At 36.2% G+C, this 27,147-nt stretch overlaps 1 protein-coding gene across 1 annotated transcript; it reads right to left on the reverse strand.

Moving 5' to 3' along the window:
* Positions 1-530: 530 nt before the first annotated feature.
* On the reverse strand, positions 531-26,973 carry LOC121422572 (neuronal-specific septin-3-like). Its single transcript, XM_041617719.1, has 10 exons — positions 26,805-26,973; positions 21,741-21,914; positions 15,856-15,996; positions 12,274-12,355; positions 10,573-10,710; positions 9,662-9,779; positions 7,949-8,044; positions 3,338-3,434; positions 2,591-2,726; positions 531-1,886 (listed from the first exon to the last, which is right to left on the reverse strand). Exons 1-10 carry the CDS (start codon positions 26,971-26,973, stop codon positions 1,856-1,858), a joined length of 1,182 nt encoding a protein of 393 aa, XP_041473653.1. The 3' UTR covers positions 531-1,855.
* Positions 26,974-27,147: the final 174 nt, after the last annotated feature.

Below are 27,147 nucleotides of genomic sequence, written 5' to 3' on the forward strand. Positions count from 1 at the left end.
AATGAAAAAGAGTTAAACCCATGATATTTAGTATATGCTGCTCAGCCACTGAACAGATGAAACATGAAATACAATGTATTGTTGATGGTGTGTTAAAACCTTGTATCTCAAATTGTAAAAAAAAGATTGAGGACAGATTTAGGAAAAGCTTGATTCTAGAATTATTATGACAAAAGTGATAAGTTTCTCATGCCTAAAGAAATTTCTCTCCAGGGGGCCGTTTCATAAAACTGTTCGTAAGTTAAGAACGACTTTAAGAATGACTGGTGATCCTTTCTTACGCGCTAAATCATTGTCAATGAATATACCATTTACCACAAGATAGGATCAGCAGTCGTTCTTAAAGAGGCTTTTAACTTACGAACAACTTTATGAAACACCTACCAGGTGGGTGTTTCATAAAGCTGTTCGTATTAAAGTTAAGAGCGACTTTAAGAATGACTGGTGAACCTCTCTTATGCACTAAATAATCACCAATTAACATAAAATGGTGAATATCATTTACACAAGAAAGTATCACCAGTCGTTCTTAAAGTCACTCTGAACATACAAACAGCTTTATGAAATGGCCCCCTGGAATAAGGAGACTATTTTCAGAAAATATGGAGTCGTCATCACTGCCATATTTCTAAAATACAGCTTTTCTAAACGTCTCTCAACATTTAAAAAAAATTGATGTACATTGTTTCAACACCCAGCCATGATGTGATACATGTAATGGTTCATATGACCAAATGTAACAAAAATAGACACATGTCTACCATTTAGAATTTTTTTAATTTTACACCTGAGGTTTACAAAGAATTTAACACATTAACCAGGACAGCAATGTAACAGACAGTATGCAAAGTGTTTGTTTTTTTGTAGGATTTGAAACCTCACAAGTTTACTTTGCATCAATTTGTCATATTCTGTTAGATTTGGCCACGTGTAATGAAGGGGCAAAAATGGTATGGAATAAATGGAAGTGCCATACTCATGAAAAGATGAATAAACCTAAGTGCCATATATGCATCCGACTGTGGAAAGGTGGTAGAGTTAATGAGAAACTGGGAAAAACAAAATGAAATTAAATAATGGAGAAAGAAGTGAGAAAAGGGACTTGATCCTTAAAAAGACCAATGGATAAACATGACCAAAGTGATATAAAATATATCAAGTATGTTGGCAAAATAAAACATTTTAAACAGCTGCACATGGCTTCATAAAATTGAAATTAAAACCAATGTCAATGGTTTTGCTTGTATTATCAAAAGGGCTTCATTCTTAATTCCTTTCCTACTAGCAGGTTCGAACTGCAATTTCATCAGGCTCGTTTTGCAGATATATACAAAATTATTTTGTAAATGCATACTTGTATTAAAGAAATATATGTTTGAAGAAATAGTAGTATTTTGCAATAAGATGAATGTATAAATAGAGTGTTGAAGCATAATACAGGAACAGCAAATATTGTGGTGCGAGCATCTGCTGTCAAAAAGTTGATTTCAAAAAGCCCGAGTATAAAAACAGTCAGCGAAGAGTTGAATTTACCTCTGTGAAGCACAATGGCGCATTAATACAAAACGTTGATTGGATTAAATGAGAGTGAAAATGTGATTGTGGTTTAAATAAAAGATGAAAAAAAGCAACAACAAAAAATTGTAATTGGTAAGCACCAAATGCAAAAGACGAATGAGGTGAAACATTTCAAAAGTCTATTTTTTATTGGAATTAATTAAAAGGTTTTGGTAGACTGTAGGTGGATGCAGGTACAGTAGGGTGTAGAAAACACACAGAAAGACAAGAAGACGTACTGAGACCAAGACAAACAGAGACAGACACAGAAAAGGATGGGCGGTGGTAGGGGTAGGGTTTACTTGGTAGTCGAGTCAACTTTCTTGGTGCTGTAATGAAACAGAGAGTGAACAAAATGGGGAAAATGAGAAAGATAATAACATACACGGAAGATTGTTCTTCTACAAGGTTGTATTTAAAGAGAGGGGATAAATATTGGAAAGATAGGAGGGTTTTAACATTGAGAGTCAAGATGAAATAAATTAAATTGCAGTTGATGATTCCCACTTGTATGTATATAAATCACTCTTCTAATCTCATGTTCATTTTTTAATTAAATAGATAGGGTTAATGTATACCACAACCAGTAGTGAAATAAGTGATTTCATTTGAAAACTATATTTTCAGTCTTAAATTTCTTCTTGTATGTAGTGGAATATATTAATCTGTGTGCATTATTAACTGGTTCTGTGCCCATGGAAATAGTCAAACAGGAAGGGCCGATTTATTATCAATAAAAAACACATAAATGTGAAATGAAATTATCATTAAAAAGTCCTCTTCATTTTCCCATAATAAACAATAATAAACAATAATGGAAAATTCTTATTCTTCTCTTTCCTGATAACTTACCCAAATAAGATATTGTTAATATCAATTATAGCCATGGTAACGAGCTTATAATAAAATTAAAAGACCCACTATACTATGAGCATAATGATCAATAAAAAATATTAGAGGAACATTTAGTATATTACAAAATCTTGTTTATAATATATATTTTCAACATCTACTTTCGTCTGCTTTATCATACTTCTGTCTAGCTTGGAGTCTCTCGTAGCGGAAGTTCTCGTAGTGGATGGTATCGGTGATTTCTTTAAGGTCTTGGAGGTGTGTCCTGATTAGCATGTCGCGGAGGTTGGCAAACTCGCAGTGGTTTGGGTTCTCGACTATAAAGGAAAATGATGCAGAAGACATGAGATATGTCTAGAAATGTTCTTTTTAAAGTTTTAGTTTAAAAGATCTAACACTTCACGATAAACATAAACATGCCCCCTTAATAATGAGTCTTGTGAAATGAAATACTTTAATAAGGAAAAAAACACCAAACTCTGTAATAGTTCAAAACAGAAAAAAAAACATTACTCTCATCTCTACAGAACACATACATGTAGATATGCATTTGGCAGAGATATTGTATTTATTAAAATTCATACATACATGTGGGTATTATTATCCTTATACAGAAATGTAATAAAATATTAGTTTCAATGCATTTTCTCCCATGGATTCTGGTCATTCACATGAACAGAATGAGAGGCCCTTTGGTCATTATGAATGAGAGACGTGTTGAGGTGCCCTGGCCGAGTAGTATAAGGCACCTGGCTCTACATGAAAAAGTCTGGGGTTCGATCCCCGGCCGCGGCACCTATGCCTGTGAGCAAGGCATTTAATCTACTATGCTCTTTATCTTGCTTTCAAATAAATGGAAATGCTATATGCATTATTGGTAACTAGGTGTGAACTTGTTTTTATTTTAAATTATGAATGAGATCCTTACCTTCAATCAGACCCCAATTCGTGAGTCTTCCCAGGAGCTCTCGTCCATCAACTTCATGTAGCTTATCACTCCCTACCACAGCAAATGGCATTTGGTCCTAAAATAATGATAATAATAATTCAATAATAATATTAATAATAATAATAATAATTGTAATCATAATCATAATTATTATAATAATAATAACAATAACATATCTACCCTACAAAGCTACTTCAATTCCTAAGAACTGTTCCCTGAGCTTGCCAATCCTATAAACATAATATTATTATTACCATAGTTTTACCTGGGGTTGGATAGATAATGAAGAATGCTGAAAATAATAAAATTCTACTTTTGTATAAACGCTTTATACATTGGAACAATGTCTTTAAACGCTGTACAGATATATTCACTACAGAGGTCATTGGATTCCAGGTTGCCTGCAAAACCTGTACTTTCTCTACCATCTGAGGAGCATCCCAACAAGATTTCTTCACTAAATTTCTACCAATTCTATGTACACTGGCTTTCGCATCCTACTGGGTGCCCATTTAACACCTGGGTGGAGAGTGGCAAAGTGTGCATTGACGCCTTGCCAATGGAAGAAATGGAAGAGTCAAAACCACTACACCACAATACTAATGTGCATTGTAACGTGGGTAAATTCTCAGATGGTCTATCATGGCTTAACCGACTTGGTCTGCTATCTATTTAATCCAACTGCCACTAGACCAAACCATCATTTGGGCAACTATCATTTAGTCTAATGCTCTGATGATTGTATTTCCACTTTTTTCACACTTTGTCACATTAATATTTGGTCCATAAGCAGTCCCTCTAATCATATAGACTAAGTGGAGCGTTGTGGCCCAGTGGATTAGTCTCCGGACATTGAAATAGAGGGTCGTGGGTTCGAATCCCAGCCATGGCGTGATTTCCTTCAGCAAGAAACTAATCCACAATGTGCTGCACTCAACCCTTGTGAGGTGGATGGGTAGCGGTAGGAAGTAATTCCTCAAGAAGCTGTGTGCGCTGTGAACGCCTAGCTTAGCCGGGTAATATAGGAGAGCCTTGCGCACCTAACAAGGTGGGTATGTGCGCAATATAAATACCCTATATTATTAATAATATTATCAAGTGGTGTTAGACCGAACGGATATTAGACAAAGTGGGAATAGACTAAATGGAAATTCAACACAGTGGTATTAAATGGGCTGGGTCATAGTAGATCAAATGTTTTCATAGTAGACAAGCTGATTGTAGACAAAGTAGGATCAGTCCATGTGAGAAGAGGCCAAATAGAATGAGGACAAAACAACCATCCTATTTTTTGTGTAACAGAGAATACCACTTAATATTGGTCATTTATGTATGACGTATATGATGATTTATATGCAAAACTACTGTTCATTATCTTGATGTCAAATTTCAGATATGTATTTTCTTGTCCAGAATTTTGTTATGAAAAAAATGTTGCAAAAACCAAGAAATTAAAAAATGAAAATGGGTCTAGAAACAAATGGCATTTTACTAAAGTGTAACATTGGTTAGAGGAAAGAATCAACTATTAGTATCAAGAATCTTTCACACAATCAGAATTTTCACTCTTGATCAACACCGAACATTCGATGAACTGGGTATGAAGGACACAATCATCAAGAGATAAAAAAAATCTCTCAAGGTCTTATCATTTTACCATAACAGCATTTTTATTGTAATGATGCTTACCTTAAAAGCATGACTAACAATGCTGGATTTTAGAAGTACCTTCCAACGAAAGTTCTTCTAACAATAGAATACAAAAGGATTTCTTAAGTGGGACAATTCATTGGTGAACAAAGCATTCTTGCCTCAAGCAAACAGTTAAAAAGACTCTTTTTCATGGAGGAAAAGAGGATATCTGAACTGGAAAATATAGTTTTATCGGCTACTGTAATGAACAATATCTGGGGTATTTTACAAAGGAATGAACAGCTAGTGTGGAACTCTTTTCTTCAGTCTTTCAAAAAGACTGTCACTATATTTTCACATTATGAGACACCAGGGGGGTGTTTCACGAAGATTGAAGTATGACTTCCAGTCGTACTTAAATACCGAGTTGAATACAGTATGAAAGGCTTGACCACATTGGTCAGATCATGTCATGATGACGCGCACTAATGCGTATTAATCAATAAGATCGCGCCTAGCATATGTACGCATCAGCATTTCAGTGCGATTTAAGCCATACTTATAAATCTTTGTGAAACACCCCCGGGGATGTTTTACAAAGAGTTTAGTCTGACTTACGGTCGCACTTCAATTCCCTATGTGTGTCTTAATATATCATTCAAAATAGATCATTTAAATCGCTTTCAAAGGGTTTCACAGCTCTAGATCTTGAAAAAATATGGAATGATACATTAATACATTGATGCGTGGAGCATTGTGGCCTAGTAAGTAAATTAGTCTTCGGACTTTGAAACAGAGGGTCATGGGTTCGAATCCCAGCCATGGCGTAATTTCTTTCGGCAAGAAATTCATACATATTGTGCTGCACTGACCCAGGTGAGATGAATGGGTACCCGGCAGGATTTATTCCTTGAACGTTTTAGCGCCTATCAATATGGCGGCTTACCTACAGCCGCGGTAATAATATGATACAAGTATCAAAGCGCAGTTGAGAATATGCACATAGTAACTGCGCTATATAAATGGACATATTATTATCAATAACAGTTTGAATGAAAGAATTACTCTGTACTTTATACAATATCGGTTCCTGATACTGGATATATGCAAGTTGCTTCTCTTTAAAATAACAAGTTACATTATGTTATACTGTTGGCTTTTATAAATCATTTTACTTTTTTGTAACAACTTTCTAGTAATATTGCCTCCATTTGATGGATATTTATATCATTTATATTTATCTATAAATAATATTTATTTATATTATATTAATATTTTGTTTATTGATTGTGTTAAGCAGAGGGAATCACACCAGTTATATCATGTAAGATTATTTTAAAAATCTGTAAAAAAAAAAGAGCTGCTGTATACTAAATAACCACAATACATACAGAATTTCAGACAGGGGCAACACTTAATGCCCCCTCCGGACTTCGTAACAAGAGCCAATAAAATGGAGGAGTGGAAATAATTCGGTATGAAAAGAAATGGGATGGAAAGGGAATTAATAGGCCACTAAATTACATGGTATGGCGCCCTCTACAAGAAAGATCATACTTTTACCTCACCCCTTTCAAGTCAGCATAGTATCACAGAAACATGAATCATTGGATGACTTAAATAAGCTCATAGCACTGTGAGTAGAAATCGACCATATGAGCATTACTATTTTTGGCAGTTTCAAGACCTAGTCATGACTTATACATTTGTCTAGCTCATAGCCTGAGATCATCGCACCAGCTTCTTCTAAAGATGGCAAAATATGAATTAGTAGCCAGCCTATGGTGAATTGGCTTTCTCTGCCATGGCACCTTCTCTTTGAAATAATATTGATAAGCCAAAAATTATGAAATAAATAATATTATCACCCGTATCAGACATCTGAGCTGGTCATTTACAAAACCGTATTGCCCTACATTTTCTGAATATCGGGAAGGGTAGGTATATTGTTTGTATTTTCCTCGGTCTCAATGCGCGTATTTACTTTGCATGTAGAGACGACACAAAATATACCTTTGTATTTTCCCTGGTCTCACATCCGGGCATTTTAGGATGCGTATAAAGAGATACGCTTCATAAGGATCCGCGCACCAACAATATACGTCATAATAAAGACAACACTGGATCCGAGCGCTTGCAAGTACGTCATAATGGTAAAGTGCAGAGCCTAGACCGATAATAACATGACACAATAGAACTCTATTTTCAAAAGAAATATCCCCATTATCATGATTTTTGCTCTAGATATCTGATTCGGATGATAATAAAAATATTGACTAGCTCTTCTTTCGGGGAACATCAAATATATTGCCCTTAAATGACCCACATTGCCCTCGTCTAAAGACTCGGGCCAATATGATTCATTTGCTGGCAATATATTTGATGTTCCCCTCAAGGCTAGTCAATATTATATAAATATATTTTGTATAGTGATTTGTATAGTGCACGTATTCACCTTGCTAGGTGCTCAAGGCGCTCCTACATTACCCCGGCTAAGCTAGCTCTACCGATTCTGGTGCGCACAGCTTTTTGATTAATTACTTCCTGCCGGTACCCATTTACCTCACCTGGGTCGAGTGCAGCACAGTGTGGATAAATTTCTTGCTGAAGGAAAAGATGCCATGGCTAGGATTTGAACCCCCGACCCTCTGTTTGAAAGGCGAGAGTCAGAACCAATAGACCATGATGCGCCCACACATATATATAATTAGAGACTTTCAATCTAAGTTGGAATCTTCTCTTTTCTGACATCATCTCGTGGCACTAGATAGGTATGACACAAGTTTATCAAAACTGGCTTATTCCTGCTATTTTTCTTGTGCATCTCCGAATAGAACATTTCTAGATGGCACAATAAAATGCCTATTATTATTATACTTCAGGCAACACTGCTGGCTGGGATTGCTACTTATTTTTTCGTATTCTCTTCATTAAAAATCGATGATATTTGAGACTTACCCTAAGAGCATCATTGATAAGTGTATCCTCATCGTCTTCTTCCAAGTTCTTCATGGGGTACGTCAGTATAGTGTTCTGATTCAATGCATGCTTTATCTGTAAATGAATTATAGAACCATACTAATGATATTCATAATGATATTGGTATTTACTTCATATCACATTCCAAAGAAAAAAATACAGAGTACGTATGCACCGAATAAATCAATAAACAAATAAATAAACAATAAATAAATGTACATAATACGATTACTTATTACGCCTTGATAATCCAACTCGGCTCTGGTAATATTATTATTTATTATCTATAATTATTATTAAACAAATATGATGGATTCATCAAAATTTTGATAATCATGAAACTGTAAAATTGCTGGAAAAAGCAATGGAAGAAACTATATAACCCTTTAACCCTATCTAGGCCGGGGTATTTTGGGAGTTCATATGGCCGGGGGGGGCCTCCCAGGCCCCCCCCTAAGATCTCGGCCGTCGACCGCGCGATTGTGCCGAAAATTGGCACACAGGTTGCCTGGCATATAATCTAAAAGACCATACAGTAATTTATTTCATGCGAATTGCTATTACATGATTAGTATGCGAATCATACTTTTTCCTCTAACTCCCTAAATAAAGCTCCAAATGTACTAATTCGTGGTATAGAAACTCTTTGTGGTGTTCTTAGCAAGTATACATGAAAAAAATTGCGATATCAAAACATTTTTCTATATATTATATTGTTTTTGGCGATTTCTTATGTATTTCTTTGTTTTTTTACCTTTTGTTTTTCATTGTTTTTTTCAATGAAATTTGTTGGGGACTCTTCTGTGATCATAAAAAGCATAAAATAAATACATTTAGACCAGCAAAACTAAAAATAATCATGCATTTATGAATTTTGGTTGAAAACACAATTTGCATTGACTTTGTACACGAAATCACGTTTTTGAGCAATTTTTGGTCTGACATGCACTTACATAATGTGGCGTGATTTCGAAATTACGTACCCGGGTGACGCAAAATTGGTCTCAAAAGTTGCGCAAGACTTGAAAGTAAAAAGTCAACGAGCGGCGCGGTCAAAAAATTTCGCACGTCGAAAATATCGCGCAAATTGTTGAGGGGGGGCCTCCGAGGCCCCCCCCGGCCTAGATAGGGTTAAAGCAGATACAAACCAATACCTGGCCATTTTCCTAGCTAGCTAGTGTAGTCTAGTAATATAGACCCAGTTGAATTAAAAACATGCTTATTAACTACTCAATATATTCATACTGCAATAATTATGTTACCAAGGAGCAAAACAATTACTTTCCTCTCAAAACATTTTAGTTTCTCGAAATACAATTATAGGTCAAGTTACTCTCTATAGTATTAGTAGATATCTGAAAACGTATACATAAAATACTATATATTCATAGCACACAGTCAATGAGAGACCACGCACGCTTCACTCCCCCTTTAAAGGTCCAGGAGGCCGTTTCATAAAGCTGTTCGTAAGTTTAGAGCGACTTGTGATCCTTTCTTACGCGCTAAACCATCACCTATGGTGTATACCATTTACCAAAAGAAAGGATCACCAGTCGTTCTTATCTTACGAACAGCTTTATGAAACACCCACCAGCTGTGTAAAGCATTTCAAAGTAAGTGCATATAATTGATTACAGTACAAGAGTACAAAATACCAATTTGAAATGTAAGAAACGATTATCCATGACTCACTCTCTTCTTGAATAGCAGTCTTTCTTCAATGGTGAGTGTGTCTGCCTTGGAAATGACTGGTACTACATTGACAACCTTGGCCAACCTCTTCATGAACTCAACATCTAGAGGTTTTAATCTGTTAATAAAAACAATATTAAATATACTTGCTTATATAGTGCCTAAATACCTCTATTTTAGAAGTCTCTAATAGAGTCCATGGGAAATATTTTAGGTGACTTCACAGATTTTTTACATTCTAGGGGGTGTTTCACAAAGATTTAAGTCTAAGAATCATACTCAAGGCCACCACACACCTTACGACCCGACTGGTAAATGATCTACAACTGGTCTGCGACTGAGTGAGGGGAAATGTGACGTCACAGCTCTTGTCAGCTTTACAAGAGTCGCAGACCAGTCAGAGACAAATTGCAAAGAAAGGATTTGTCATGTCAAATCCCTACATTACAACTGGATCGCAAGCTATCCAACTTCCAGCCAATCAGACAGCAGAGTCGCACTTAAATCCCAATGCGTATATGATATACAACGCGCATACCCAGGAGTAAGCGTCATTTTATCAGTTGTTGCTATGGCAAAAAGCGCACGTGTGAGTCGCAGACTAGCAGGGTAGTCGGATCGCAATGTGTGCGGTATCAAGGCTTATGATTACCATGCGATTCATCTACCCTCACTCAGTCGCAGACCAGTTGGGTCGTAAGGTATGCGGTGACCATTAGATTACCAATAACATGTGGCACTACCACATTGTTCAGACCATACACAAGGGACAAGTGAACACAACCAAGTATCCATCAATGAGACTACACGTTGAACAATTTGGGCATGTGGGTGCATGACTTTAAAATCAAACTTAAATCTCTGTGAACCTCCCCCCCCCCCCATTAGAACCATACACTGAGTGCACTTACCCATGTCCCGTCGGTGCTATGAAGTACAGACATACATGGACCCTGCTATCTGGAATGTGTTTCTTACGACTGATATTGATCTCTTCTGATAAGTACTTCTCATACTGCTCATTGATGTACTCCTCTATGGGTATCCAACTAAAGGAAACAAACATCAAGGATGCATCAAGTGAGATTCTGGAATGATTAGCCATTTGAAATAAGACGATCAGTATAATCGATATGGCAGGAATGAAAAACAGAAAAATTGCAGGAGTGGTTTATGGTATGCGTAAACCACTTTCACGATTGTTCTTACCACCATGCAAACCTTCAAACATCATCTGAAATTCATGCATCTATAGAAAAATAGTAGTTTAAAGTTTTTTTATTTTGCTGGTTCAAACAATTTGAATTATCATTATAAGCACTTTGGGTTTCATGGGGAAAAGAAAGGATATATGTAATAATCATTTATCAACATATTTCTTGCAATGTATAACAGTTTTTATTGTAAATTTATATGAATTGGTGATAGACAAAGATGATATTCAACAAAATTTGTATAGTCCAACTGGAAATTTGATGAAATGGTGAATGGGCAAAGGGCAATTATAGCACACTGTTAGGAAATGAACTGGTTATAGACAAACCTGTGATAAGCCATTGGGATGAGAGATATAGACAAAGTGGATGCTGACCAAGTGTCAATTTAGTAATAATCCGCTTTTATATAATAATAATAATGTGACTTATAAAGCACCAAATCCAAATCCGTTGTGGCCCAGTGGATTAGTCTTCGGACTTTGAAACAGAGGGTCGTGGGTTCGAATCCCAGCCATGGCGTAATTTCCTTCAGCAAGAAACTGATCCACGATGTGCTGCACTCGACCCAGGTGAGGTAAATGGGTACCGGTAGGAAGTAATTCCTTAAGAAGCTGTGTGCGCTATGAACGCCTAGCTTAGCCGGGTAATATAGGAGCGCCTTGAGCACCTAACAAGGTGGAAATGTGCGCAATATAAATATCCTATATTATCATTATTATTAAAAATGGGGCATGCAAAAGCAAATGATCTTTCCTTCAGGTTTTTGAAGCTTTTGGAATGAAGAACTTGGAAGAAGACGATGAGGATACACTTATCAATGATGCTCTTAGGGTAAGTCTCAAATATCATCGATTTTTAATGAAGAAGTGCAAAAAATAATTAGCAATCCCAGACAGTAGAGTTGCCAGAAGTATGGTAATAATAGGAAGCCAGAAGTGGATGAGCGCAAAGTCCTGCACTTAATACATCAGAACGACGTGTCTAAGCACTTTATAGATACACATGTATATTATCATCCGGTCATCGGATTCAACCAGTCATTCCCGCACACAATGTACGCACATCCTCCACTCCCTGGGGAGTATTCCAGTCAGTCGCCGATGAGGCGCACACAGTACTGAACAAGCTACAATGACTTTCACATCCTACTGGGTACCCATTTAGCACCTGAATCAAGAGTGGCATAGTGTGGATTAATGCCTTGCCAAAGAACGCCAGACCATGGTGGGATTCGAACACATGACCCTCTGTTTACAAGGCGAGAGTCGGAACCACTACACCACGGCTCCTCCAATTTACCCAAACAGGTCAGTGTAGGACTAACATTAATATTTCTATCATTCTCAGATTATCCAATAAATAAAGAAAAAAATGCCCCTCGAGTGGTCGACTTACCAGTTTTCATTGTTGATGTGATCACCAAAGCCTGGTGTGTCTGTTATAGTTAGTTTCAATCTAACACCATTCTCTTCGATAACTGAAGTGAAGAAAAATATTTAAACGCCATTTTTACTGTCTTTTTTAAAGCAAAGAGTGAATAAAGCGATAGTAAATGAACACATTAAGTGATGATGAACAGTAGATAGATACCAAATCAAGAAGATCAGGATAAAATTATGTATGATGATTTTTATAAAGCAGCAATGTCAAACTAATTAGCAAAAGCAATAACGATAAATTATTGTAAAACCATTAATGACCAATCATTTAAAAATGATAATTTTGCCCATTCCTACTGTTTCGTACAAAGTGCCATCTGAAGGCCAACTTGAGATCAGTGTGTTACTAAAATACCAACTATCTCGAGAAAAGAAATTTGTGCACTCACAGCACAAAATGAGAAGTAGGTAGCAACAGCACCATACACTAGCCACCTGGTGATTTAAATTACACAATTGAGTAAACATCCAATCACTGCTTTATTTTCCACAAATGGTTATGTGCTAGTAAATACTATTAATCAAATATTCTTCCTTGATAAAGTCCTAATATATTGTTAGGTAATGTCAAACAAAAAAGGATTTTTTTTCTTCATTTTTTTTATTTGTTGGGATCCAAATCAATCAAAGAACCACAAGGCCCCTTTTTAAGATATATATATATGCAGAACCTAAATCTTTCATCTTAAAATCTCTGTGCAACTAATACTTTTCATTTCTAAAGATACATGTACATTTTGTCAATTTTCCTTTTTTCATCAAAACACTATCTTTCTTGCTTCTGTACACTGTGTACAGTCACCTAACTTTGACCTATTTTACTAAAAACAGAAATTTTGTTTCCAAAGCAGAGACATCACGTCTTGGGTTAAAATAATATATTGTTTCATTGTGTTCCTGTCATAAACTGAGCTACTATCAGAAACAAAGTCAATTTTGTTTTCATGGCAAACACAGACCAGGAAATTATTCTTGTGTCACACCTGTTTTAAAAACCCCTACTAAGTTTTGACTATCCAAACTCTTCAGTTAGGTTATAATTCCGTATTAAGTAAAAGAGAACATAGAAGTGACTGATCGCAAAAGTAACCACATCGAGCAACTTAGCTTCTACAGAAACATAATCTCGTGCCAGAACCACTTTTATTTCTTCTTTTGCCAGGGGTATTTGGAGGTGGCGATTGAGGAGGGTATATACTCTTGTATCTTTAAACTAATTCTTCCAGGCAAATGAAAGCACAGTATTCAGCCGTGATTGTGCATGCTTGCATTCTACTTCTGTAAGATCATAAACCTATCAGACCTGAGTACACCCCTAGTTTTTAACTCATATGTTTAATGAAGAAATAGATAAGCATTGACAAGATACCTCATTTATTATGACTATGAAGCATTTGTTCATATTAAGAAAGCTGCATTTAAAGTTTATGCTTATTATTCACACGAGGGGGGGGCAGTCAAATATATTGCTGTAAACATACATGACCATAAAAAACAAGTTAAAAGGGGTGTTTTTCGGTTTTGGACGCGGGCTGCGCATGCACTCATTAAGGGTATAAAAACACTGATTTTCAAGAAAACAAGTGGTTTTGAAAGACTGGTCAAACGTGGGGTCAAACTTATTTTGGGTATGTTTTTTTTCCAAAGCTTTTTTTTTTTTAGACTACAGCCAAACGTGTTTAGGGTATATTTTTTCCCCCAAGATTTTATCCCGGGGTCATATTCTGGTGACGATTTGTTTAGGGGCCAAAATGTGTAAATAAAGCCAGCAAAAACTTGTTTAGGAGCTTATTTTTCATACCGAGAAAAAACTTGTTTAGGGGGTGTTTGGAAATAATTTGGTCACACGTATGTACAACAATACATTTGAATGGCCCCCGGGATTATTCAACATATCCATGAGGATGTGCTCACTTTTGTTGGATAATGCACAAAGCAGAAATTAACCATACTCATTAAGAATACAAATATACCATAGATCTATGAACTGGTAAACGAGCTATTTAAAGAAAAAAAATTCTACTCGTACGTCAACAAATATTAATTTTCTTTACCTTCTTTGACAAATGAAACGGGAAAAAAATATCTGAGTTTTGCTTGTGCTACATTCATTTAATAATAATAGTAATAATAGCTGGATTAATAAAGCGCTTTTTGCCAGGGGATACAAAGCGCTGCTATTATTACCCCAGCTTTAGCTAGAGCTACCATCACTGGTGCTCAGTGCATGCAAGAAATTACTCCTGCCGGGTACCCATTCACCTCACCTGGGTCGAGTGCAGCACAGTGTGGATAAATTTCTTGCTGAAAGAAAACACGCCATGGCGACAATTCGAACCCATGACCCTATGTTTCAAAGGCAAGAGTCAGAACCACTAGACCACGACGCACCCACATTTAGCTCTTGAATGTAGCACATTTCTAATGTTTTTTTTTTCATAAGTTTTTCATATTACTTTAAATGGTGCATGTTTCATCATGGAATATCGATCCCATTAGTGATGCTAGATACAGAAAAATGTATTCTCTACAATTAATGCTTTTTTTATCACTTTAATTATCCATGTTCCATTTCAATGCTTGCACATATGTTATGATGGATTTGAGGAGTTGATGTTGAGGCTTGCTTAAAATTTTTAAATTAACATATTACTGAGACATTGTTTTGCCAGTTTGACAGTAACAGTCTCACTTAAAAATATAATATTTTCTCTTTGTACTTATTTATTTACTTAATGACTTTATACATAACCTTGATAGAGTTGAAAATGACTGCAGGATACAGAAAACTTTTTTTTTATTTCCAAGCATCCTCTCCAACTCTCATCCTGAACACAAAGGTTAGTGATTAATCACTAATTAGAAAGAGCAATTCTGATTGGTTCTTCGTCAGTCTACTGAGTAAAATGCACATGCAATGATGATTTTGATAGGTAATTTCATTTAGCGATTAATTGCTAACCTTTGTGTTATGGGGCTCAGATGTTATTTTGCTGATCATGTCATATCACATTGCTACAATTTATTGTTCTGCTCATCTATTTATTTGTATTTGTGTAGTCTCTATGTTCTGAGGAGTTCGATAATAAAATAATAATACTGATAATAATAATGAGAGCAATAATAATAATAATAGTAGTAGTAGTAGTAGTAGTAGTAGTAGTAGTAGTAATAGTAGTAGTATTAGTAGTATTAGTATTAGTAGTAGTAGTAGTAGTAGTAGAAGTAGTAGTGGTGGTGGTGGTGGTGGTGGTGGTGGTGGTGGTGGTGGTTGTGGTGGTAGGCGTAGTAGTAGTACTAGTAGTAGTATAGGGGTAGTAGTAGTAGTAGTAGTAGTAGTAGTAGTAGTAGTAGTAGTAGTAATAATAATAATAATAAAAATGATAATAACAATAACAATGATAATAAAAACAATAAAAATAATGATAATAATCATCATCATAATCATCATAATAGCTGCAGCCCTGCTATTAGACAGAACATCTGTAATTTGGATTACTCGCTGATAGCAGTAAACAAAGTCATTTGTGCGTCATACCATGGCTAATGGACTTGACTTCCACAGTCTTTGGGATGGGTGGTGGTAATTCTTCGTTATTCTCCTCTGAACAGGACCGTCTGCTGATCTTGGCCTTGAACAATGTGTTGACCAGAGTCGACTTGCCCAGACCACTAGCCCCTGATTAGGAAAAAGAAAGATGAAGAAATAACGTGAAATCTTGTTTTAATTGCAAGTCTCCACCTGTGTTTATGGAGCTCAATTGTCTACCGACCCCATTTTCCACGGGAAAATGTGCCCCCCTCCTTTTTTGGGAAAATCCTGGATCCGCCCCTGTAATAAATCCCTAATAATGGGTACCTTTTTAGCTAAAATGACTCGTTAATATGGGTATGGGTTCTGAACCTTCAGCCACACATCCCCGTCCAAACCAAATCTAAGTACCCCCCCCCCCCGGCTAACCCTCTCACCTGGCTAAAGGTCTGAGTAAACTTTTGCATCAACATGACATTTTGGGGTTAATATATGAAAATTGACATCAATAAAAACTTGGTCTGAACAGAAAGTTAAAATCAGATCAAATGAATTCAATTCACTTTAATTTGCATTTATTTAAATTTATATTTCTTAAAAGTATGTACATGTACAGAGGGGTCAAATTTAATAATAATGAAAATATAGGGTTTACCACGTCTAAGCTAGTCTACTAATTCCATTGCACACAGCTTTTTGAGGAATTTCTTCCTGCCAGTACCCATTTACTTCACCTGGGTTGAGTGCGGCACAATGTGGGTAAAATTTCTTGCTAAATGAAAACACGCCTTGGCTTGGAAACAAACCCACGTCCTACAGAATAAAAGATGAGAATCTCAACCACTAGACCATTATGCCCCCACAAAAATTTATACCAAAGAAAAAAAAAGTTTGAATTATGTATGACAAATTAATTCAAATCAATTCAATTTGAATTTATTTCTTATTTCATTTTAAAAGTATGTAATACAAAAAAAGAAATTATTCATAAGCAATGCTACAAATGAAAATGATATGTGGAAACTGCCCGGGGGGGCCACTTACATTGACGAGTGGATACCACGCGCAACCAAAAAACATGCAAAAAGGATGTCCTTTTCACGATAGGGCACGTTATGTACGTAACATGATAAGGGTGTCAAAAAACACAAAAATAATGAAAAAAGGGTTTTCTATTTCGCTGGGAAAATTACGTGTTTAGGGTCAAATTTGTGGGGATGATAAAACAAAATTAAAATGTTTTATAAAGGATGTCCTTTTTGCCCGTTTTTTGCCCAAACACTTCGTGTTTAGAGTCCGATTTGCACGAGGAGTAGAAGATGGGTTCGTACTTAACCAAATAAGGTAAAGCCGACGACCGAAGGACCCATAACAATAAAACATTCCTGTAATTGTTTAGGGGTTCATTTCAGGGAATATTTGCCAAAAGTATCATTTTGTTTCCAATTCTTGTTGAGGGTAAGGTTTCACACGCCAATACTTGTTAAGGGGTGTATTTTCAGAATATGGAAATTACGTGTTTAGGGTGCTTTTCGAGACCTTATGGTCGCGCATGGTATCCACTCGTGAATGGAAGTGGCCCCCCCCCCCCCGGGGGAAACTGCATATATAAAGCCAAGAGTCTTTGTAGAAGCATGGTTCTCACATCCCAATTTCATCTGAGTCACATCGCAACCCAATAAGCACCGACTTCAAGATTACAATACAAATTCTATGAAAACAAAGTCCATCTACGTCTGACAAGAATGGAAAAATGTGAATAATAGGTCAATCCTAAGCCCATATCAGGATGTGATACTGTATCTCACCTTACTCTAAAACAAAAGGAAATATTTCTTCATGGCATTACCCATAAGACACCTAACGGAACCTACTTCCTCTCGCTGTAGCTTCTCACTTCCATTTACTAATGTTTTCTTAGAGTCTCAGTGACGATTTCCTCAGATTAGGTAGTTTAGAAAGACCATCTTTTTACTTATAAAGCCTATGATCCAACTCCGACCCAATATAAATCTAAACAATTCTCATTTTGTGTTAAGAGATAGTTCAAAGGGTAATTTTATTCAAAGTTCTAGATAATGATAGAAATACTCAAATCGAAATTCTGCTTTACTGCAAGCCTTGCTGTCTGAGTAAAATCCAAATCACCTTTAAATTGTAGCCGATATCAAGGATTGCTACAACGTCAGCAATTTTAAATTTAATTCCCTTCATTCCTACAGGGAAGCTTGCAATAGACTGAAATTTTAATGAGTATGCATGCCACTATATTCAGAAATTTAATCACATGATTTCATAGGTTTGAATGTTCATATCAAAAACTTTTTATTATTTTTTAATCAGATCGCAAATAAAATGTATGTGCATGTGCACTTGGCTGAGGGGATTGAACAGCTCAGAAAACTCTCATAAAAAAGAAACTTTCCATTTCATTTCTAATTCCTCTGAAAAATTTCATAGTCAGTATAAAACAAACAAATAATGTAAAACCCCTGCTTAATAAAGCTTTCTCTTTGTCAACTGATTTGGTTCGTAAAACAGTCTTTGGTTCATAAAACAGTTAATCTAATCATTAAGTAGAGTAAAATGATGTTAGACCACTAAAGAGGATAATGGATGAAACGAGTATCGCCCAACTGGAAATTAGACAAACTGGTAAATGAGCTAAATGGTGACGAGACTAAATCGTCATGTCAGTGCAAGAACACCCTAGGGGAAACATTTTAACACACCCCATAGGTAAGAAAACGCCCTGAATGCAATGCCCTTATAGGTGCAGCAAAGGGCATTTTGGGGTGCCTGTGATGCACGATAGTGTGGTGTTAAGGCCGTTCTTGCACCGACACAATGAAATGCTATGAAGTCAAACTGGTTGTAGACAAACTAAGAGTATACCGTACGAGATGAGACCAAATAGAGAAAGTGGGTGTAGACCAAGTGGCAATTGACCATTAAGACACCTCCATGGTACTCAAAATGTGGAACGCAAGGATTTCCTCAGATTTTCCAACAGGAAGATGAGAGAAAGGTGACCAGGGGCCCGTAACACAAAGCTTAACAATGATCATAGAACATTTTTCTACGATTGATTCCATTGACTACAATGTACAATCAATCGTAAAAATCAAGCGTACGATTAACCGCTATTAAAACTTTGTGTTACAGGACCCTGGTCAGCCTGTCAAACTTTCAAAGAGATTACCGTACTATCAGAGCAAAGAATGATCAGGTGAATGACCTTGAGATGCCTTTCACTATGTTCCTATGAGAGCACCTCCATGGGAACTAGAAGAATACACGGAAAGAAGCGTTTCAATGTGGTAGATTCTTCATATCAATTTGTACGAAAAGAGGACAATATGGGGTAAATTAAGTGGAAAAGGAGAAATCTCTCCACATTGGTTTCCCATGCAATTTATAATTCTAAAGAATCCCCTTGGAACTCACTCATTATCTGTTGTCAAGATTCAGGGATTTCCTATCGTGATATTATAATAACCCTGGGAGTAGTGGTACAGTGATAAATTTGAGCAATTATGTACCATTTTTTAATCCACTGGATTTCTTTTTATTTATTTCCTTAATCATAATGATGTCTTGGGGGAGAGATTTGTTTCATTGCTTAGAGCGAAATGACTTTCCACCTAAATCTTTATAAATCATTTTTCATCATGCTTGGCCTTCTTCCTACTCATACCGCATATATACTGATCATAAAATTTGCTGCAAGATTGCTGTGCACAGAGTGGTTATTCTACAGTAGAGCTGTTATAAATAACCTCTTTATCGCTAGTCTTGTCAATAATTACTTGTTTTTTCCATTTAGCGATATCGATAACCTTTCTCTAGTTGTCGATAATACCCGCTATTGTGGACATGACAGTGATTTTCCGCGATTTCACAGAATTCACGGAAACAGCCTTTATAGAGCAAACGGAAAACATAGAAAACATATTTTTCATCAAAATGCACAGAACAGCAACAGAAATTTCTCCAAAATATCAACTAAATATGAATATTTAGGCCTATTAGCCACAAATCACTATCTCACTTCGCTTTAATCATGACAATCCAAACATCGTGGCTGCACTCGACTCCATTCGATCGTATATCAAAAACATTCACAAGTGCAAGCTCAATTTCAGCGAAGTACCAATGTAGAAAGTAGAAACCCTAAAATAATGCTAATAATGTGAATGGTGAGGAAGTATTTATGCTAAATATGTTTGTTAAATCTATGCTGTGTAATCGTTTACATCCTATGAACGTGAATTTTAAAGTGTTCTTGGTACAGTGGCAGATACAAATTTTGACCAACGCGAGTATTGTGTCATCGCTATAATGCATCAAAAAATGGGTATTGATTATGTTCTTTTGACGATAGTTATCGATATTTGCAAGATATTTTTAGCGTTATTTCAACAGAGAATTTTCTTCACGATAATGGCCCTATTCTACACAAAACCTGCATCAAACGCATTTTCATCAGGCAATAGACACAACGATACATCAAATAGCCATGGCATATTTACCTAGGATTGCGTCCCTCCATAGCAAAAGCATGTGTCTAATATAACACAATGATCTCAAAAGATAAAAGTGAAGATTATTGACCAAGCTCGTAAGCCCGTAAACAATCCCATATCTGGTGATACAGTGTTTTTGCTTAAAGTATACCCTGCTCAGCTACACATAGCTGATGCTCAGCAAATCAGAATTTTTTTAGTGAGGTGTATACTCCGCAGTAGTCTCGCGTGGGACAACACGTCTGCACTGATCATTGTCTCCCAGCAACTCCGCAGTAGCTGAGAGACACCTCAGTACAAATGCATCTTGTGAGGCCAAAAATATTCAATGTACTGTTAGCTTTGTGTTTTTTCCTTTGGCAACATGCGAGCTGACAGTAAAGAAAAGATGTGACTCAACAAAATGCAATCTCACATTTATATACACATGTAGGTGCTAATGAATATAATTTTTGGACCAGTGCTCTATCTTATCAACAAAAGATCAGTTTTGGAAGAACTGCTGTATCAAGAGAGGAGAGGTGAAAAGAAAACTTACAAGAAGAAATGACCTACACCTATTTCATCTTGTTAACTTGCAAGTTGAAAGACATAAAAAATTCTTGCCATTTAAAGATCTCTGTATGTTTTGTTTTTACGATGTGTCATCCACACCTACAACATTGACCTTGACAATGGATGTGTGTTCCAGTAGGTAACCAATGAACAACTAAACAGGATCCATATGTCTGTATCTCCAATCCTTGTCATAATGGAGAAACATTCAATGTCAAGAACTGGAGAGTGTTTCATAAATTACCGTCTGAGATTTACGCTCACAAGTATGCTCTAAGCCAATCAGATGCCTGGATTACAGCAGCTTAAAACACAAGTCAGTGAAAACTGCTGACTTTTTGTTTTTTGAAATGCTCCCCAGAAAGCAAGAGGGAAGCATACATTTACGTGTCCTATAAAAAGACATGCGTTGTCTTTAGAATCTGAACAAGGTTTTCATGAAGGCACTGAATATACTTGCTTCTAAGGGAGGTTAAGGATGGCAGGAAAAAGTTCAGACACAAATTTATTACAAAAACTCAATTTGAACAGTCACATCTACAAAATATTGCTTACATTGCAAAAAAAATATATTCTGTCAAGGATAGTGGCTTGAAATGAACAATCACACATTTTCTAAACCTTTCAACATTTATTTTCCAGTTTACTGAAAACCGTTCAGACATTTTGAAGAAGTTTTGTGAACGTTTTGAAAAACGTATGCTGTTTGTTTTGTTTCCATGGCTTTTTATGTGAATCAATCAGAACTTTAAAAAAATAAAATTTGGTTTCAATAAGGTAATTATTCTGTTTGATCGTTGTGATCCTTACCAACTACCATGATGTTATAGTCAAAGCCTCTCTTCAATGCTTTCTTCCTGATCTGTTCCTGTATGGTGTCGATTCCAACATAACCGTTGATCTCTGTCTTGAGGGCGCCCCACTCTGTCGTCTGTGACATTGCCTCCGACATGATGGTTACAAATTCCGAGAACTTCACAACTCCTGCATCAAAGAATGAGAGATTACAAATTTCAATGAAATAAAATCATACAACATTCAGTCACTCTATACATTTCTGGCTGTAAAAAGAGGCTTAAAGTCATTAGTTCTGTTATATTATTGCTATTACACATATAAATATGATTGTGAAATTTTAAAATAGGTTGCAAATAAAATTTGCAATTAATAATAAAGTAAAAATGAGAATAGTATTTCCTGCAAAAGATTGGTGAACATACCAAATTCAGAAAATCAGGGATAGCAATAATTTATTCTCAAATATCAAAGCATATTAAGTATTCATATTATAAATGCTTAGCTACAAACAATACTTCACAATAAATCAAGTAGCTCAGTATGTTGAAATGCGATTAAGAATACATGGAACATTGAAAGATCATCAAACATTTCTTTAAACTATTATTTCAAGAATCAAGGTTGCTCTATCTCCTAAATTAAACTGCAAAGCTTATGCACATCACTACCACCTCAATGTCTCACACAAAATGGTAATTTCTCCTGCTTCATACACACGTGTATCTCAGACTATCAAACTGTAATCTATACAAAAATTGGTATATTTAATCATATGATACCCAGACAGTGCTTCAGATGTGCGTGTACAGATCACAATTCTTTCTCACAATCAAAATTTTTTGCTGGTATATTTCATTTCACTTCCACAAATATACTTGTACCTCCGACCTACCAGTATTATTTTACACTTTCATACACCCTTCAAATCATGGAATGAGATATAATAATAATAATAATAATAATAATCACAATTATAACAATAAAATAACAATAATAATAATAATAATGATAATACCAAAATTATTACAAATTAATATTAATAAAAATAATAATAAACTCATATTTTACAAAGGGTAGCCACAGACTTCAGTTCTAAAAACTGTTCTCCCAGCGTGCCCTGCTTAAAGGGATGGTCAGGGCTGAAAGTATTTATGGCTTATTATTAGAATTCACTGAGCAAAATGCTGAAAATTTCATCAAAATCGGATAACAAATAACAAAGTTATTGGATTTTGTAGGCGTAGTTAACCCCCCCCCTAGAAATTACCATAAATACGGCATACAAACTTAATTGTTCTCTAGGTACATTGCAATATAGTAGGCCCACAGCACTTCCTTGCATTAAACTTTCCCTCATGGTCCATCACCATCCTTTCTAACTTTGCCAATCTTTCAGTTTCAGATTAAGTCAGGCTACCGCAGAAGTCCAAGAAATCCTAGGAGCGGGAGCATCTTCTGTGTCTCCAAGGAATGGAAGAGGAAATGAGGTTGTCTTGGGATGACCACAAAGCACCTCAAGCCATGTGGACCGCATCCTAACTTGTAACCTTTATTCCAGGCTGAAGGGGAGAATTTCCTCCATCTCATTGATATTGAGTTATGAATTTAATAACATACTTGCCACCCTGACAGCTAAGAAAAAGGAACAAATTCGAAGAAGTTTCCAAAAATGTGGACATTTTTATATTTCCAATTCAATAGCACTGAAATTCTTTTTCGCAGAAATAGGCTAAAATGCCAATTTTCCCCAAACATATTCTTATTTGATAGGAACCCTGGTAGGGATGCAATAGGAAAAATATTGTTTTGATAGATGAATATGAATGATGATTTTTCATAAACCTTGGAAAGGTAATTTGTTATTTTCTGACAGACTAAAACACATTGATTTCAATCATTAATCATGAATAACAACATGTGATGAACTTGGAAGTCCCATCCTTCATTATAGTGCTATTACCGCTATCAAAATGGAAAAAAAACTGTTAACAGGGGCTGCGGAACCAGAGGTTCCTCAGGGCTTTAGCCTTCCCCTACTTTTTTCACTATGAATTGACAAAAAACATGAAAATGACCATCAAATTGTGATTATTTTTTCTTCAAATCACTGTATCAATCTGATTTGGTCTACTAGTCTTTTAGCTCGAACAACCATTAAACATTGCTTGCTGTACACTCTTCCGTCTTTTTTATAATTGGGTCTTATTTCTCAATCAACAATCACCTTTATTTCTATAGTATTATTACTATTTAAGTACTTGTATGACAAATTTACTGAAATGTCAACTTCTGAGTATTTTTGACAGAAATGGGGCTCCTACTTGGCCTTAACATTGACATCGCTGGTCACCACAGAATTACCCAAACAGGGAGCCGGCCTTTCTCACACGTGGTATTCATTTACAGTTTGCTACCAGGAGAGCCCTTCAATTTAGTAACATTTATCCAACAGAAACAAGATCAAAACCTTGGGGTACATTTGCAACAACTACGATGTACATGTAGAATAAAACAAGAGATAGGTGAAACAGAAACAGCTGGTCACCATGAAGGCATTTATTGATAACATAATTGTGGGTAGATTCAAGAATGTCATATTGACATTCCGAAACAAAAAGGAAAATCATTTTCAGACGATGAATATCAAACGAATTTGACAATAATAGAAAGACTAAAGCCTCTTCTTTGAATTGACACCAAGCACATTGTGAATCATTTACACATGGAATCATTTACACATGGCAAAATTACAATCAGTGAATACTGAGGTATGACAGAAGCGATTTGAGCAGAAACTTACGTGTGGATCCAAATCCACATTCATTGGATGTTTAAAAGAAAAAATGACAAAGATTTCTTACACTAAACCGTCATATCCTAAACAATTCTCGATCCACTTTTCTGTGCAATTTGGTTTTGACATTGAAATTTTCAATCTCATCTATGTATGAGCATTTCACACATATCAAATGAAGATGAAAAATATTGGTTCACATAGAAGGGACTGCACTCTGATTTAGGTCCAAGTTAATTAAATATAAAATGAACTCCTTAGTGACCTTAACGGCAAAGTGCATCATCTCCTTGAAGGCTGTATTGATGTCAGTATGAAAAAGCAGGGGGGGTGTTTCATGAAAGATGTCAGCACTCAGAATGGACTAGAATGTCAGGCGCGACAGTTACCATAGTAACAGTCAGAGACCAGTGGTTCTCAGCCAATCAAAATCCAAGGATATCACTGACATTGACTGAGTTGACAAATTAGTCAGTGCTGACAACTTTCACGAAACACCTTCCAGGGTCCCGTAACACAAAACTTTGTAATTAATCGCAAGCTTGATTTCCACGGTTGATTGTACATTGAAGTCAATGCAATCAATCGTAGAAACATGTTCTACGCTAAATGCTAAGCTTTGTGTTACAGGCCCCAGGAGGCATATGCTACAAGAGAGATGAGGGTAATCTCCTCTTACGGGTCAATAAAAATAGCAATATACCCCTTTCGAAGCCAAGCCCGCAGGCATATTAATAATGGTCATTTCAATAAAAATGAAGACGAATGGTCACGATTGGATCAATGGCTTAACACACTCCTCCTTAATAGGATCAGGGAGACGGGCACTGCTTCCATCCCCGTGATTGAAGTTGGCGGCAAATGACGTGATAAAGGATGAAATCGTCAAGCAATAAAAGCTTGGGGAATCCCTAAAAGCCAAGCTGAGATGCTGTTAAGGCAAAGATGATCCCTATAATTTAAGATGGTCATTCATAATACAACTTACCTCTGTTAATATATTTTAAAGGAAAGACATGCATAAGATCTCTGCCCTAAACGTCCTTTGTTAGTGCGCCTCCAACTTAAATCATATCCATTAACCTAATGAAGAGTTATTGGAGTTTTTATGCATTCTCATTCCTTTGACAATATTCATCGCATATAGGCCTTTGGCAAATTACGTTAAGCTAAAACAGGCTTGAGATAGAGAATAATATACAGGGAATAATTTTCCTGGAATTAAAGCAAAATCTGCTGCACACTTTTCAAAGACTGCTACATAAAAAATTATTTCATGTTGCAGATTTTTTTACATAGGACTGTACAGAGCTTTAGTTGAGAGCTGTTCTCTTGTGACCAAACATGCTAATCAAATTTGGTAAGCAAAATTATTCCTTGATATGGCATGAACAATGAAGTGTAAAGGGATGTTGAAGCAGCGAAACAGTAGGCAGAGATAGCGGAGCATAAACGAAGATGATAAGAAGATGGGTATGGATAGCCCATGGAGGGGAATGCAGTGAGCTATCAGCCTCTGTTAGTACCCCGCTGTGAAGGCATCATTCTTTGCTGCCATCACTGGCACCGATCCAGGGGAGATTTCATAAAGAATCTGGCGAGTGATTTTCATTCACAAATATTGCTCAGAACCAATCAGGAAGGATTTCACTGGCTTGTATACAACTTCTGTTCATTCATGAAACATGCCAAGGGGTGGGCATTTCATAATGCTGTGTGTGTAACATAATCACTTGTAATATTACTCTACATATGACTTGAAAATGGCTTCAGGTAAAAGGGTTACCCCATGTCTTCATTATATTGATGTAAAATGTGACTGTATCGATATTGATCTCAATTAAGCCATTGACTTCTGGTTTTTCTCATACCAAAATCAAATAATTCCCAATGGATTAAAATCAATACCAGGCTGGATTCAAGATTTCTCAAATATATGTTCACAGCTTTGGCAGCTGAATCAAATGAAAAATCACAATTACAACTTAACTAGAATTCATGAAAACAAACAAATAAATACAAATTACAAATATCATTGTATAATGCTGATCATGGTTCTGGTATTTGGAAAGTTTCTTGGGAGTATTTTCAAAAATCTGTCAGAACTGAAATTTACTAGAGAATAAATAAGTGAAAACGGTTCTTCAATTGGATTGCCAATTTAAGAATTTCGTAGTAAATTGTTAAGTTACTGTCTCCATATACAAACTAAATCACCCCTATTTCATCCCACCCCAGCCGCAGTCCCAGCCCTAGCATTCTAGGCAGCAGCATGCACTCACCGTTCTTTGCCTTGGCGCTAGCTCGTAGCTGGAGGAGGGATGCTCTCTTGAGGGATGCGTTCCCGAGTAGCTTGCTGATCAGCTGCGGTACCAACCGAGTCTCTATCGTTCCCTTCTTCTCCGTATCGGCCTCTCCGAAAGCTGCCTGCAAAACTGTGATGGAGACCATGCATGCATGGAGGTAGGGAGGGGGGAAAGATGAAAGAAGAGATAGTATGATAGGAATGGTTTCATGCTTTACTGCTGTGTGTGAGCGCCTCGGGCAGGAAGATATCTTTAGAGATGGGACGATAGATACAGATTCACGGTTGTGTGTGTGTGGCAATTGACTTCATCAAAGCGT

Source organism: Lytechinus variegatus, chromosome 10 (genome assembly GCF_018143015.1).
Source record: "Lytechinus variegatus isolate NC3 chromosome 10, Lvar_3.0, whole genome shotgun sequence".
In the NCBI taxonomy this organism is placed as follows: domain Eukaryota; kingdom Metazoa; phylum Echinodermata; class Echinoidea; order Temnopleuroida; family Toxopneustidae; genus Lytechinus; species Lytechinus variegatus.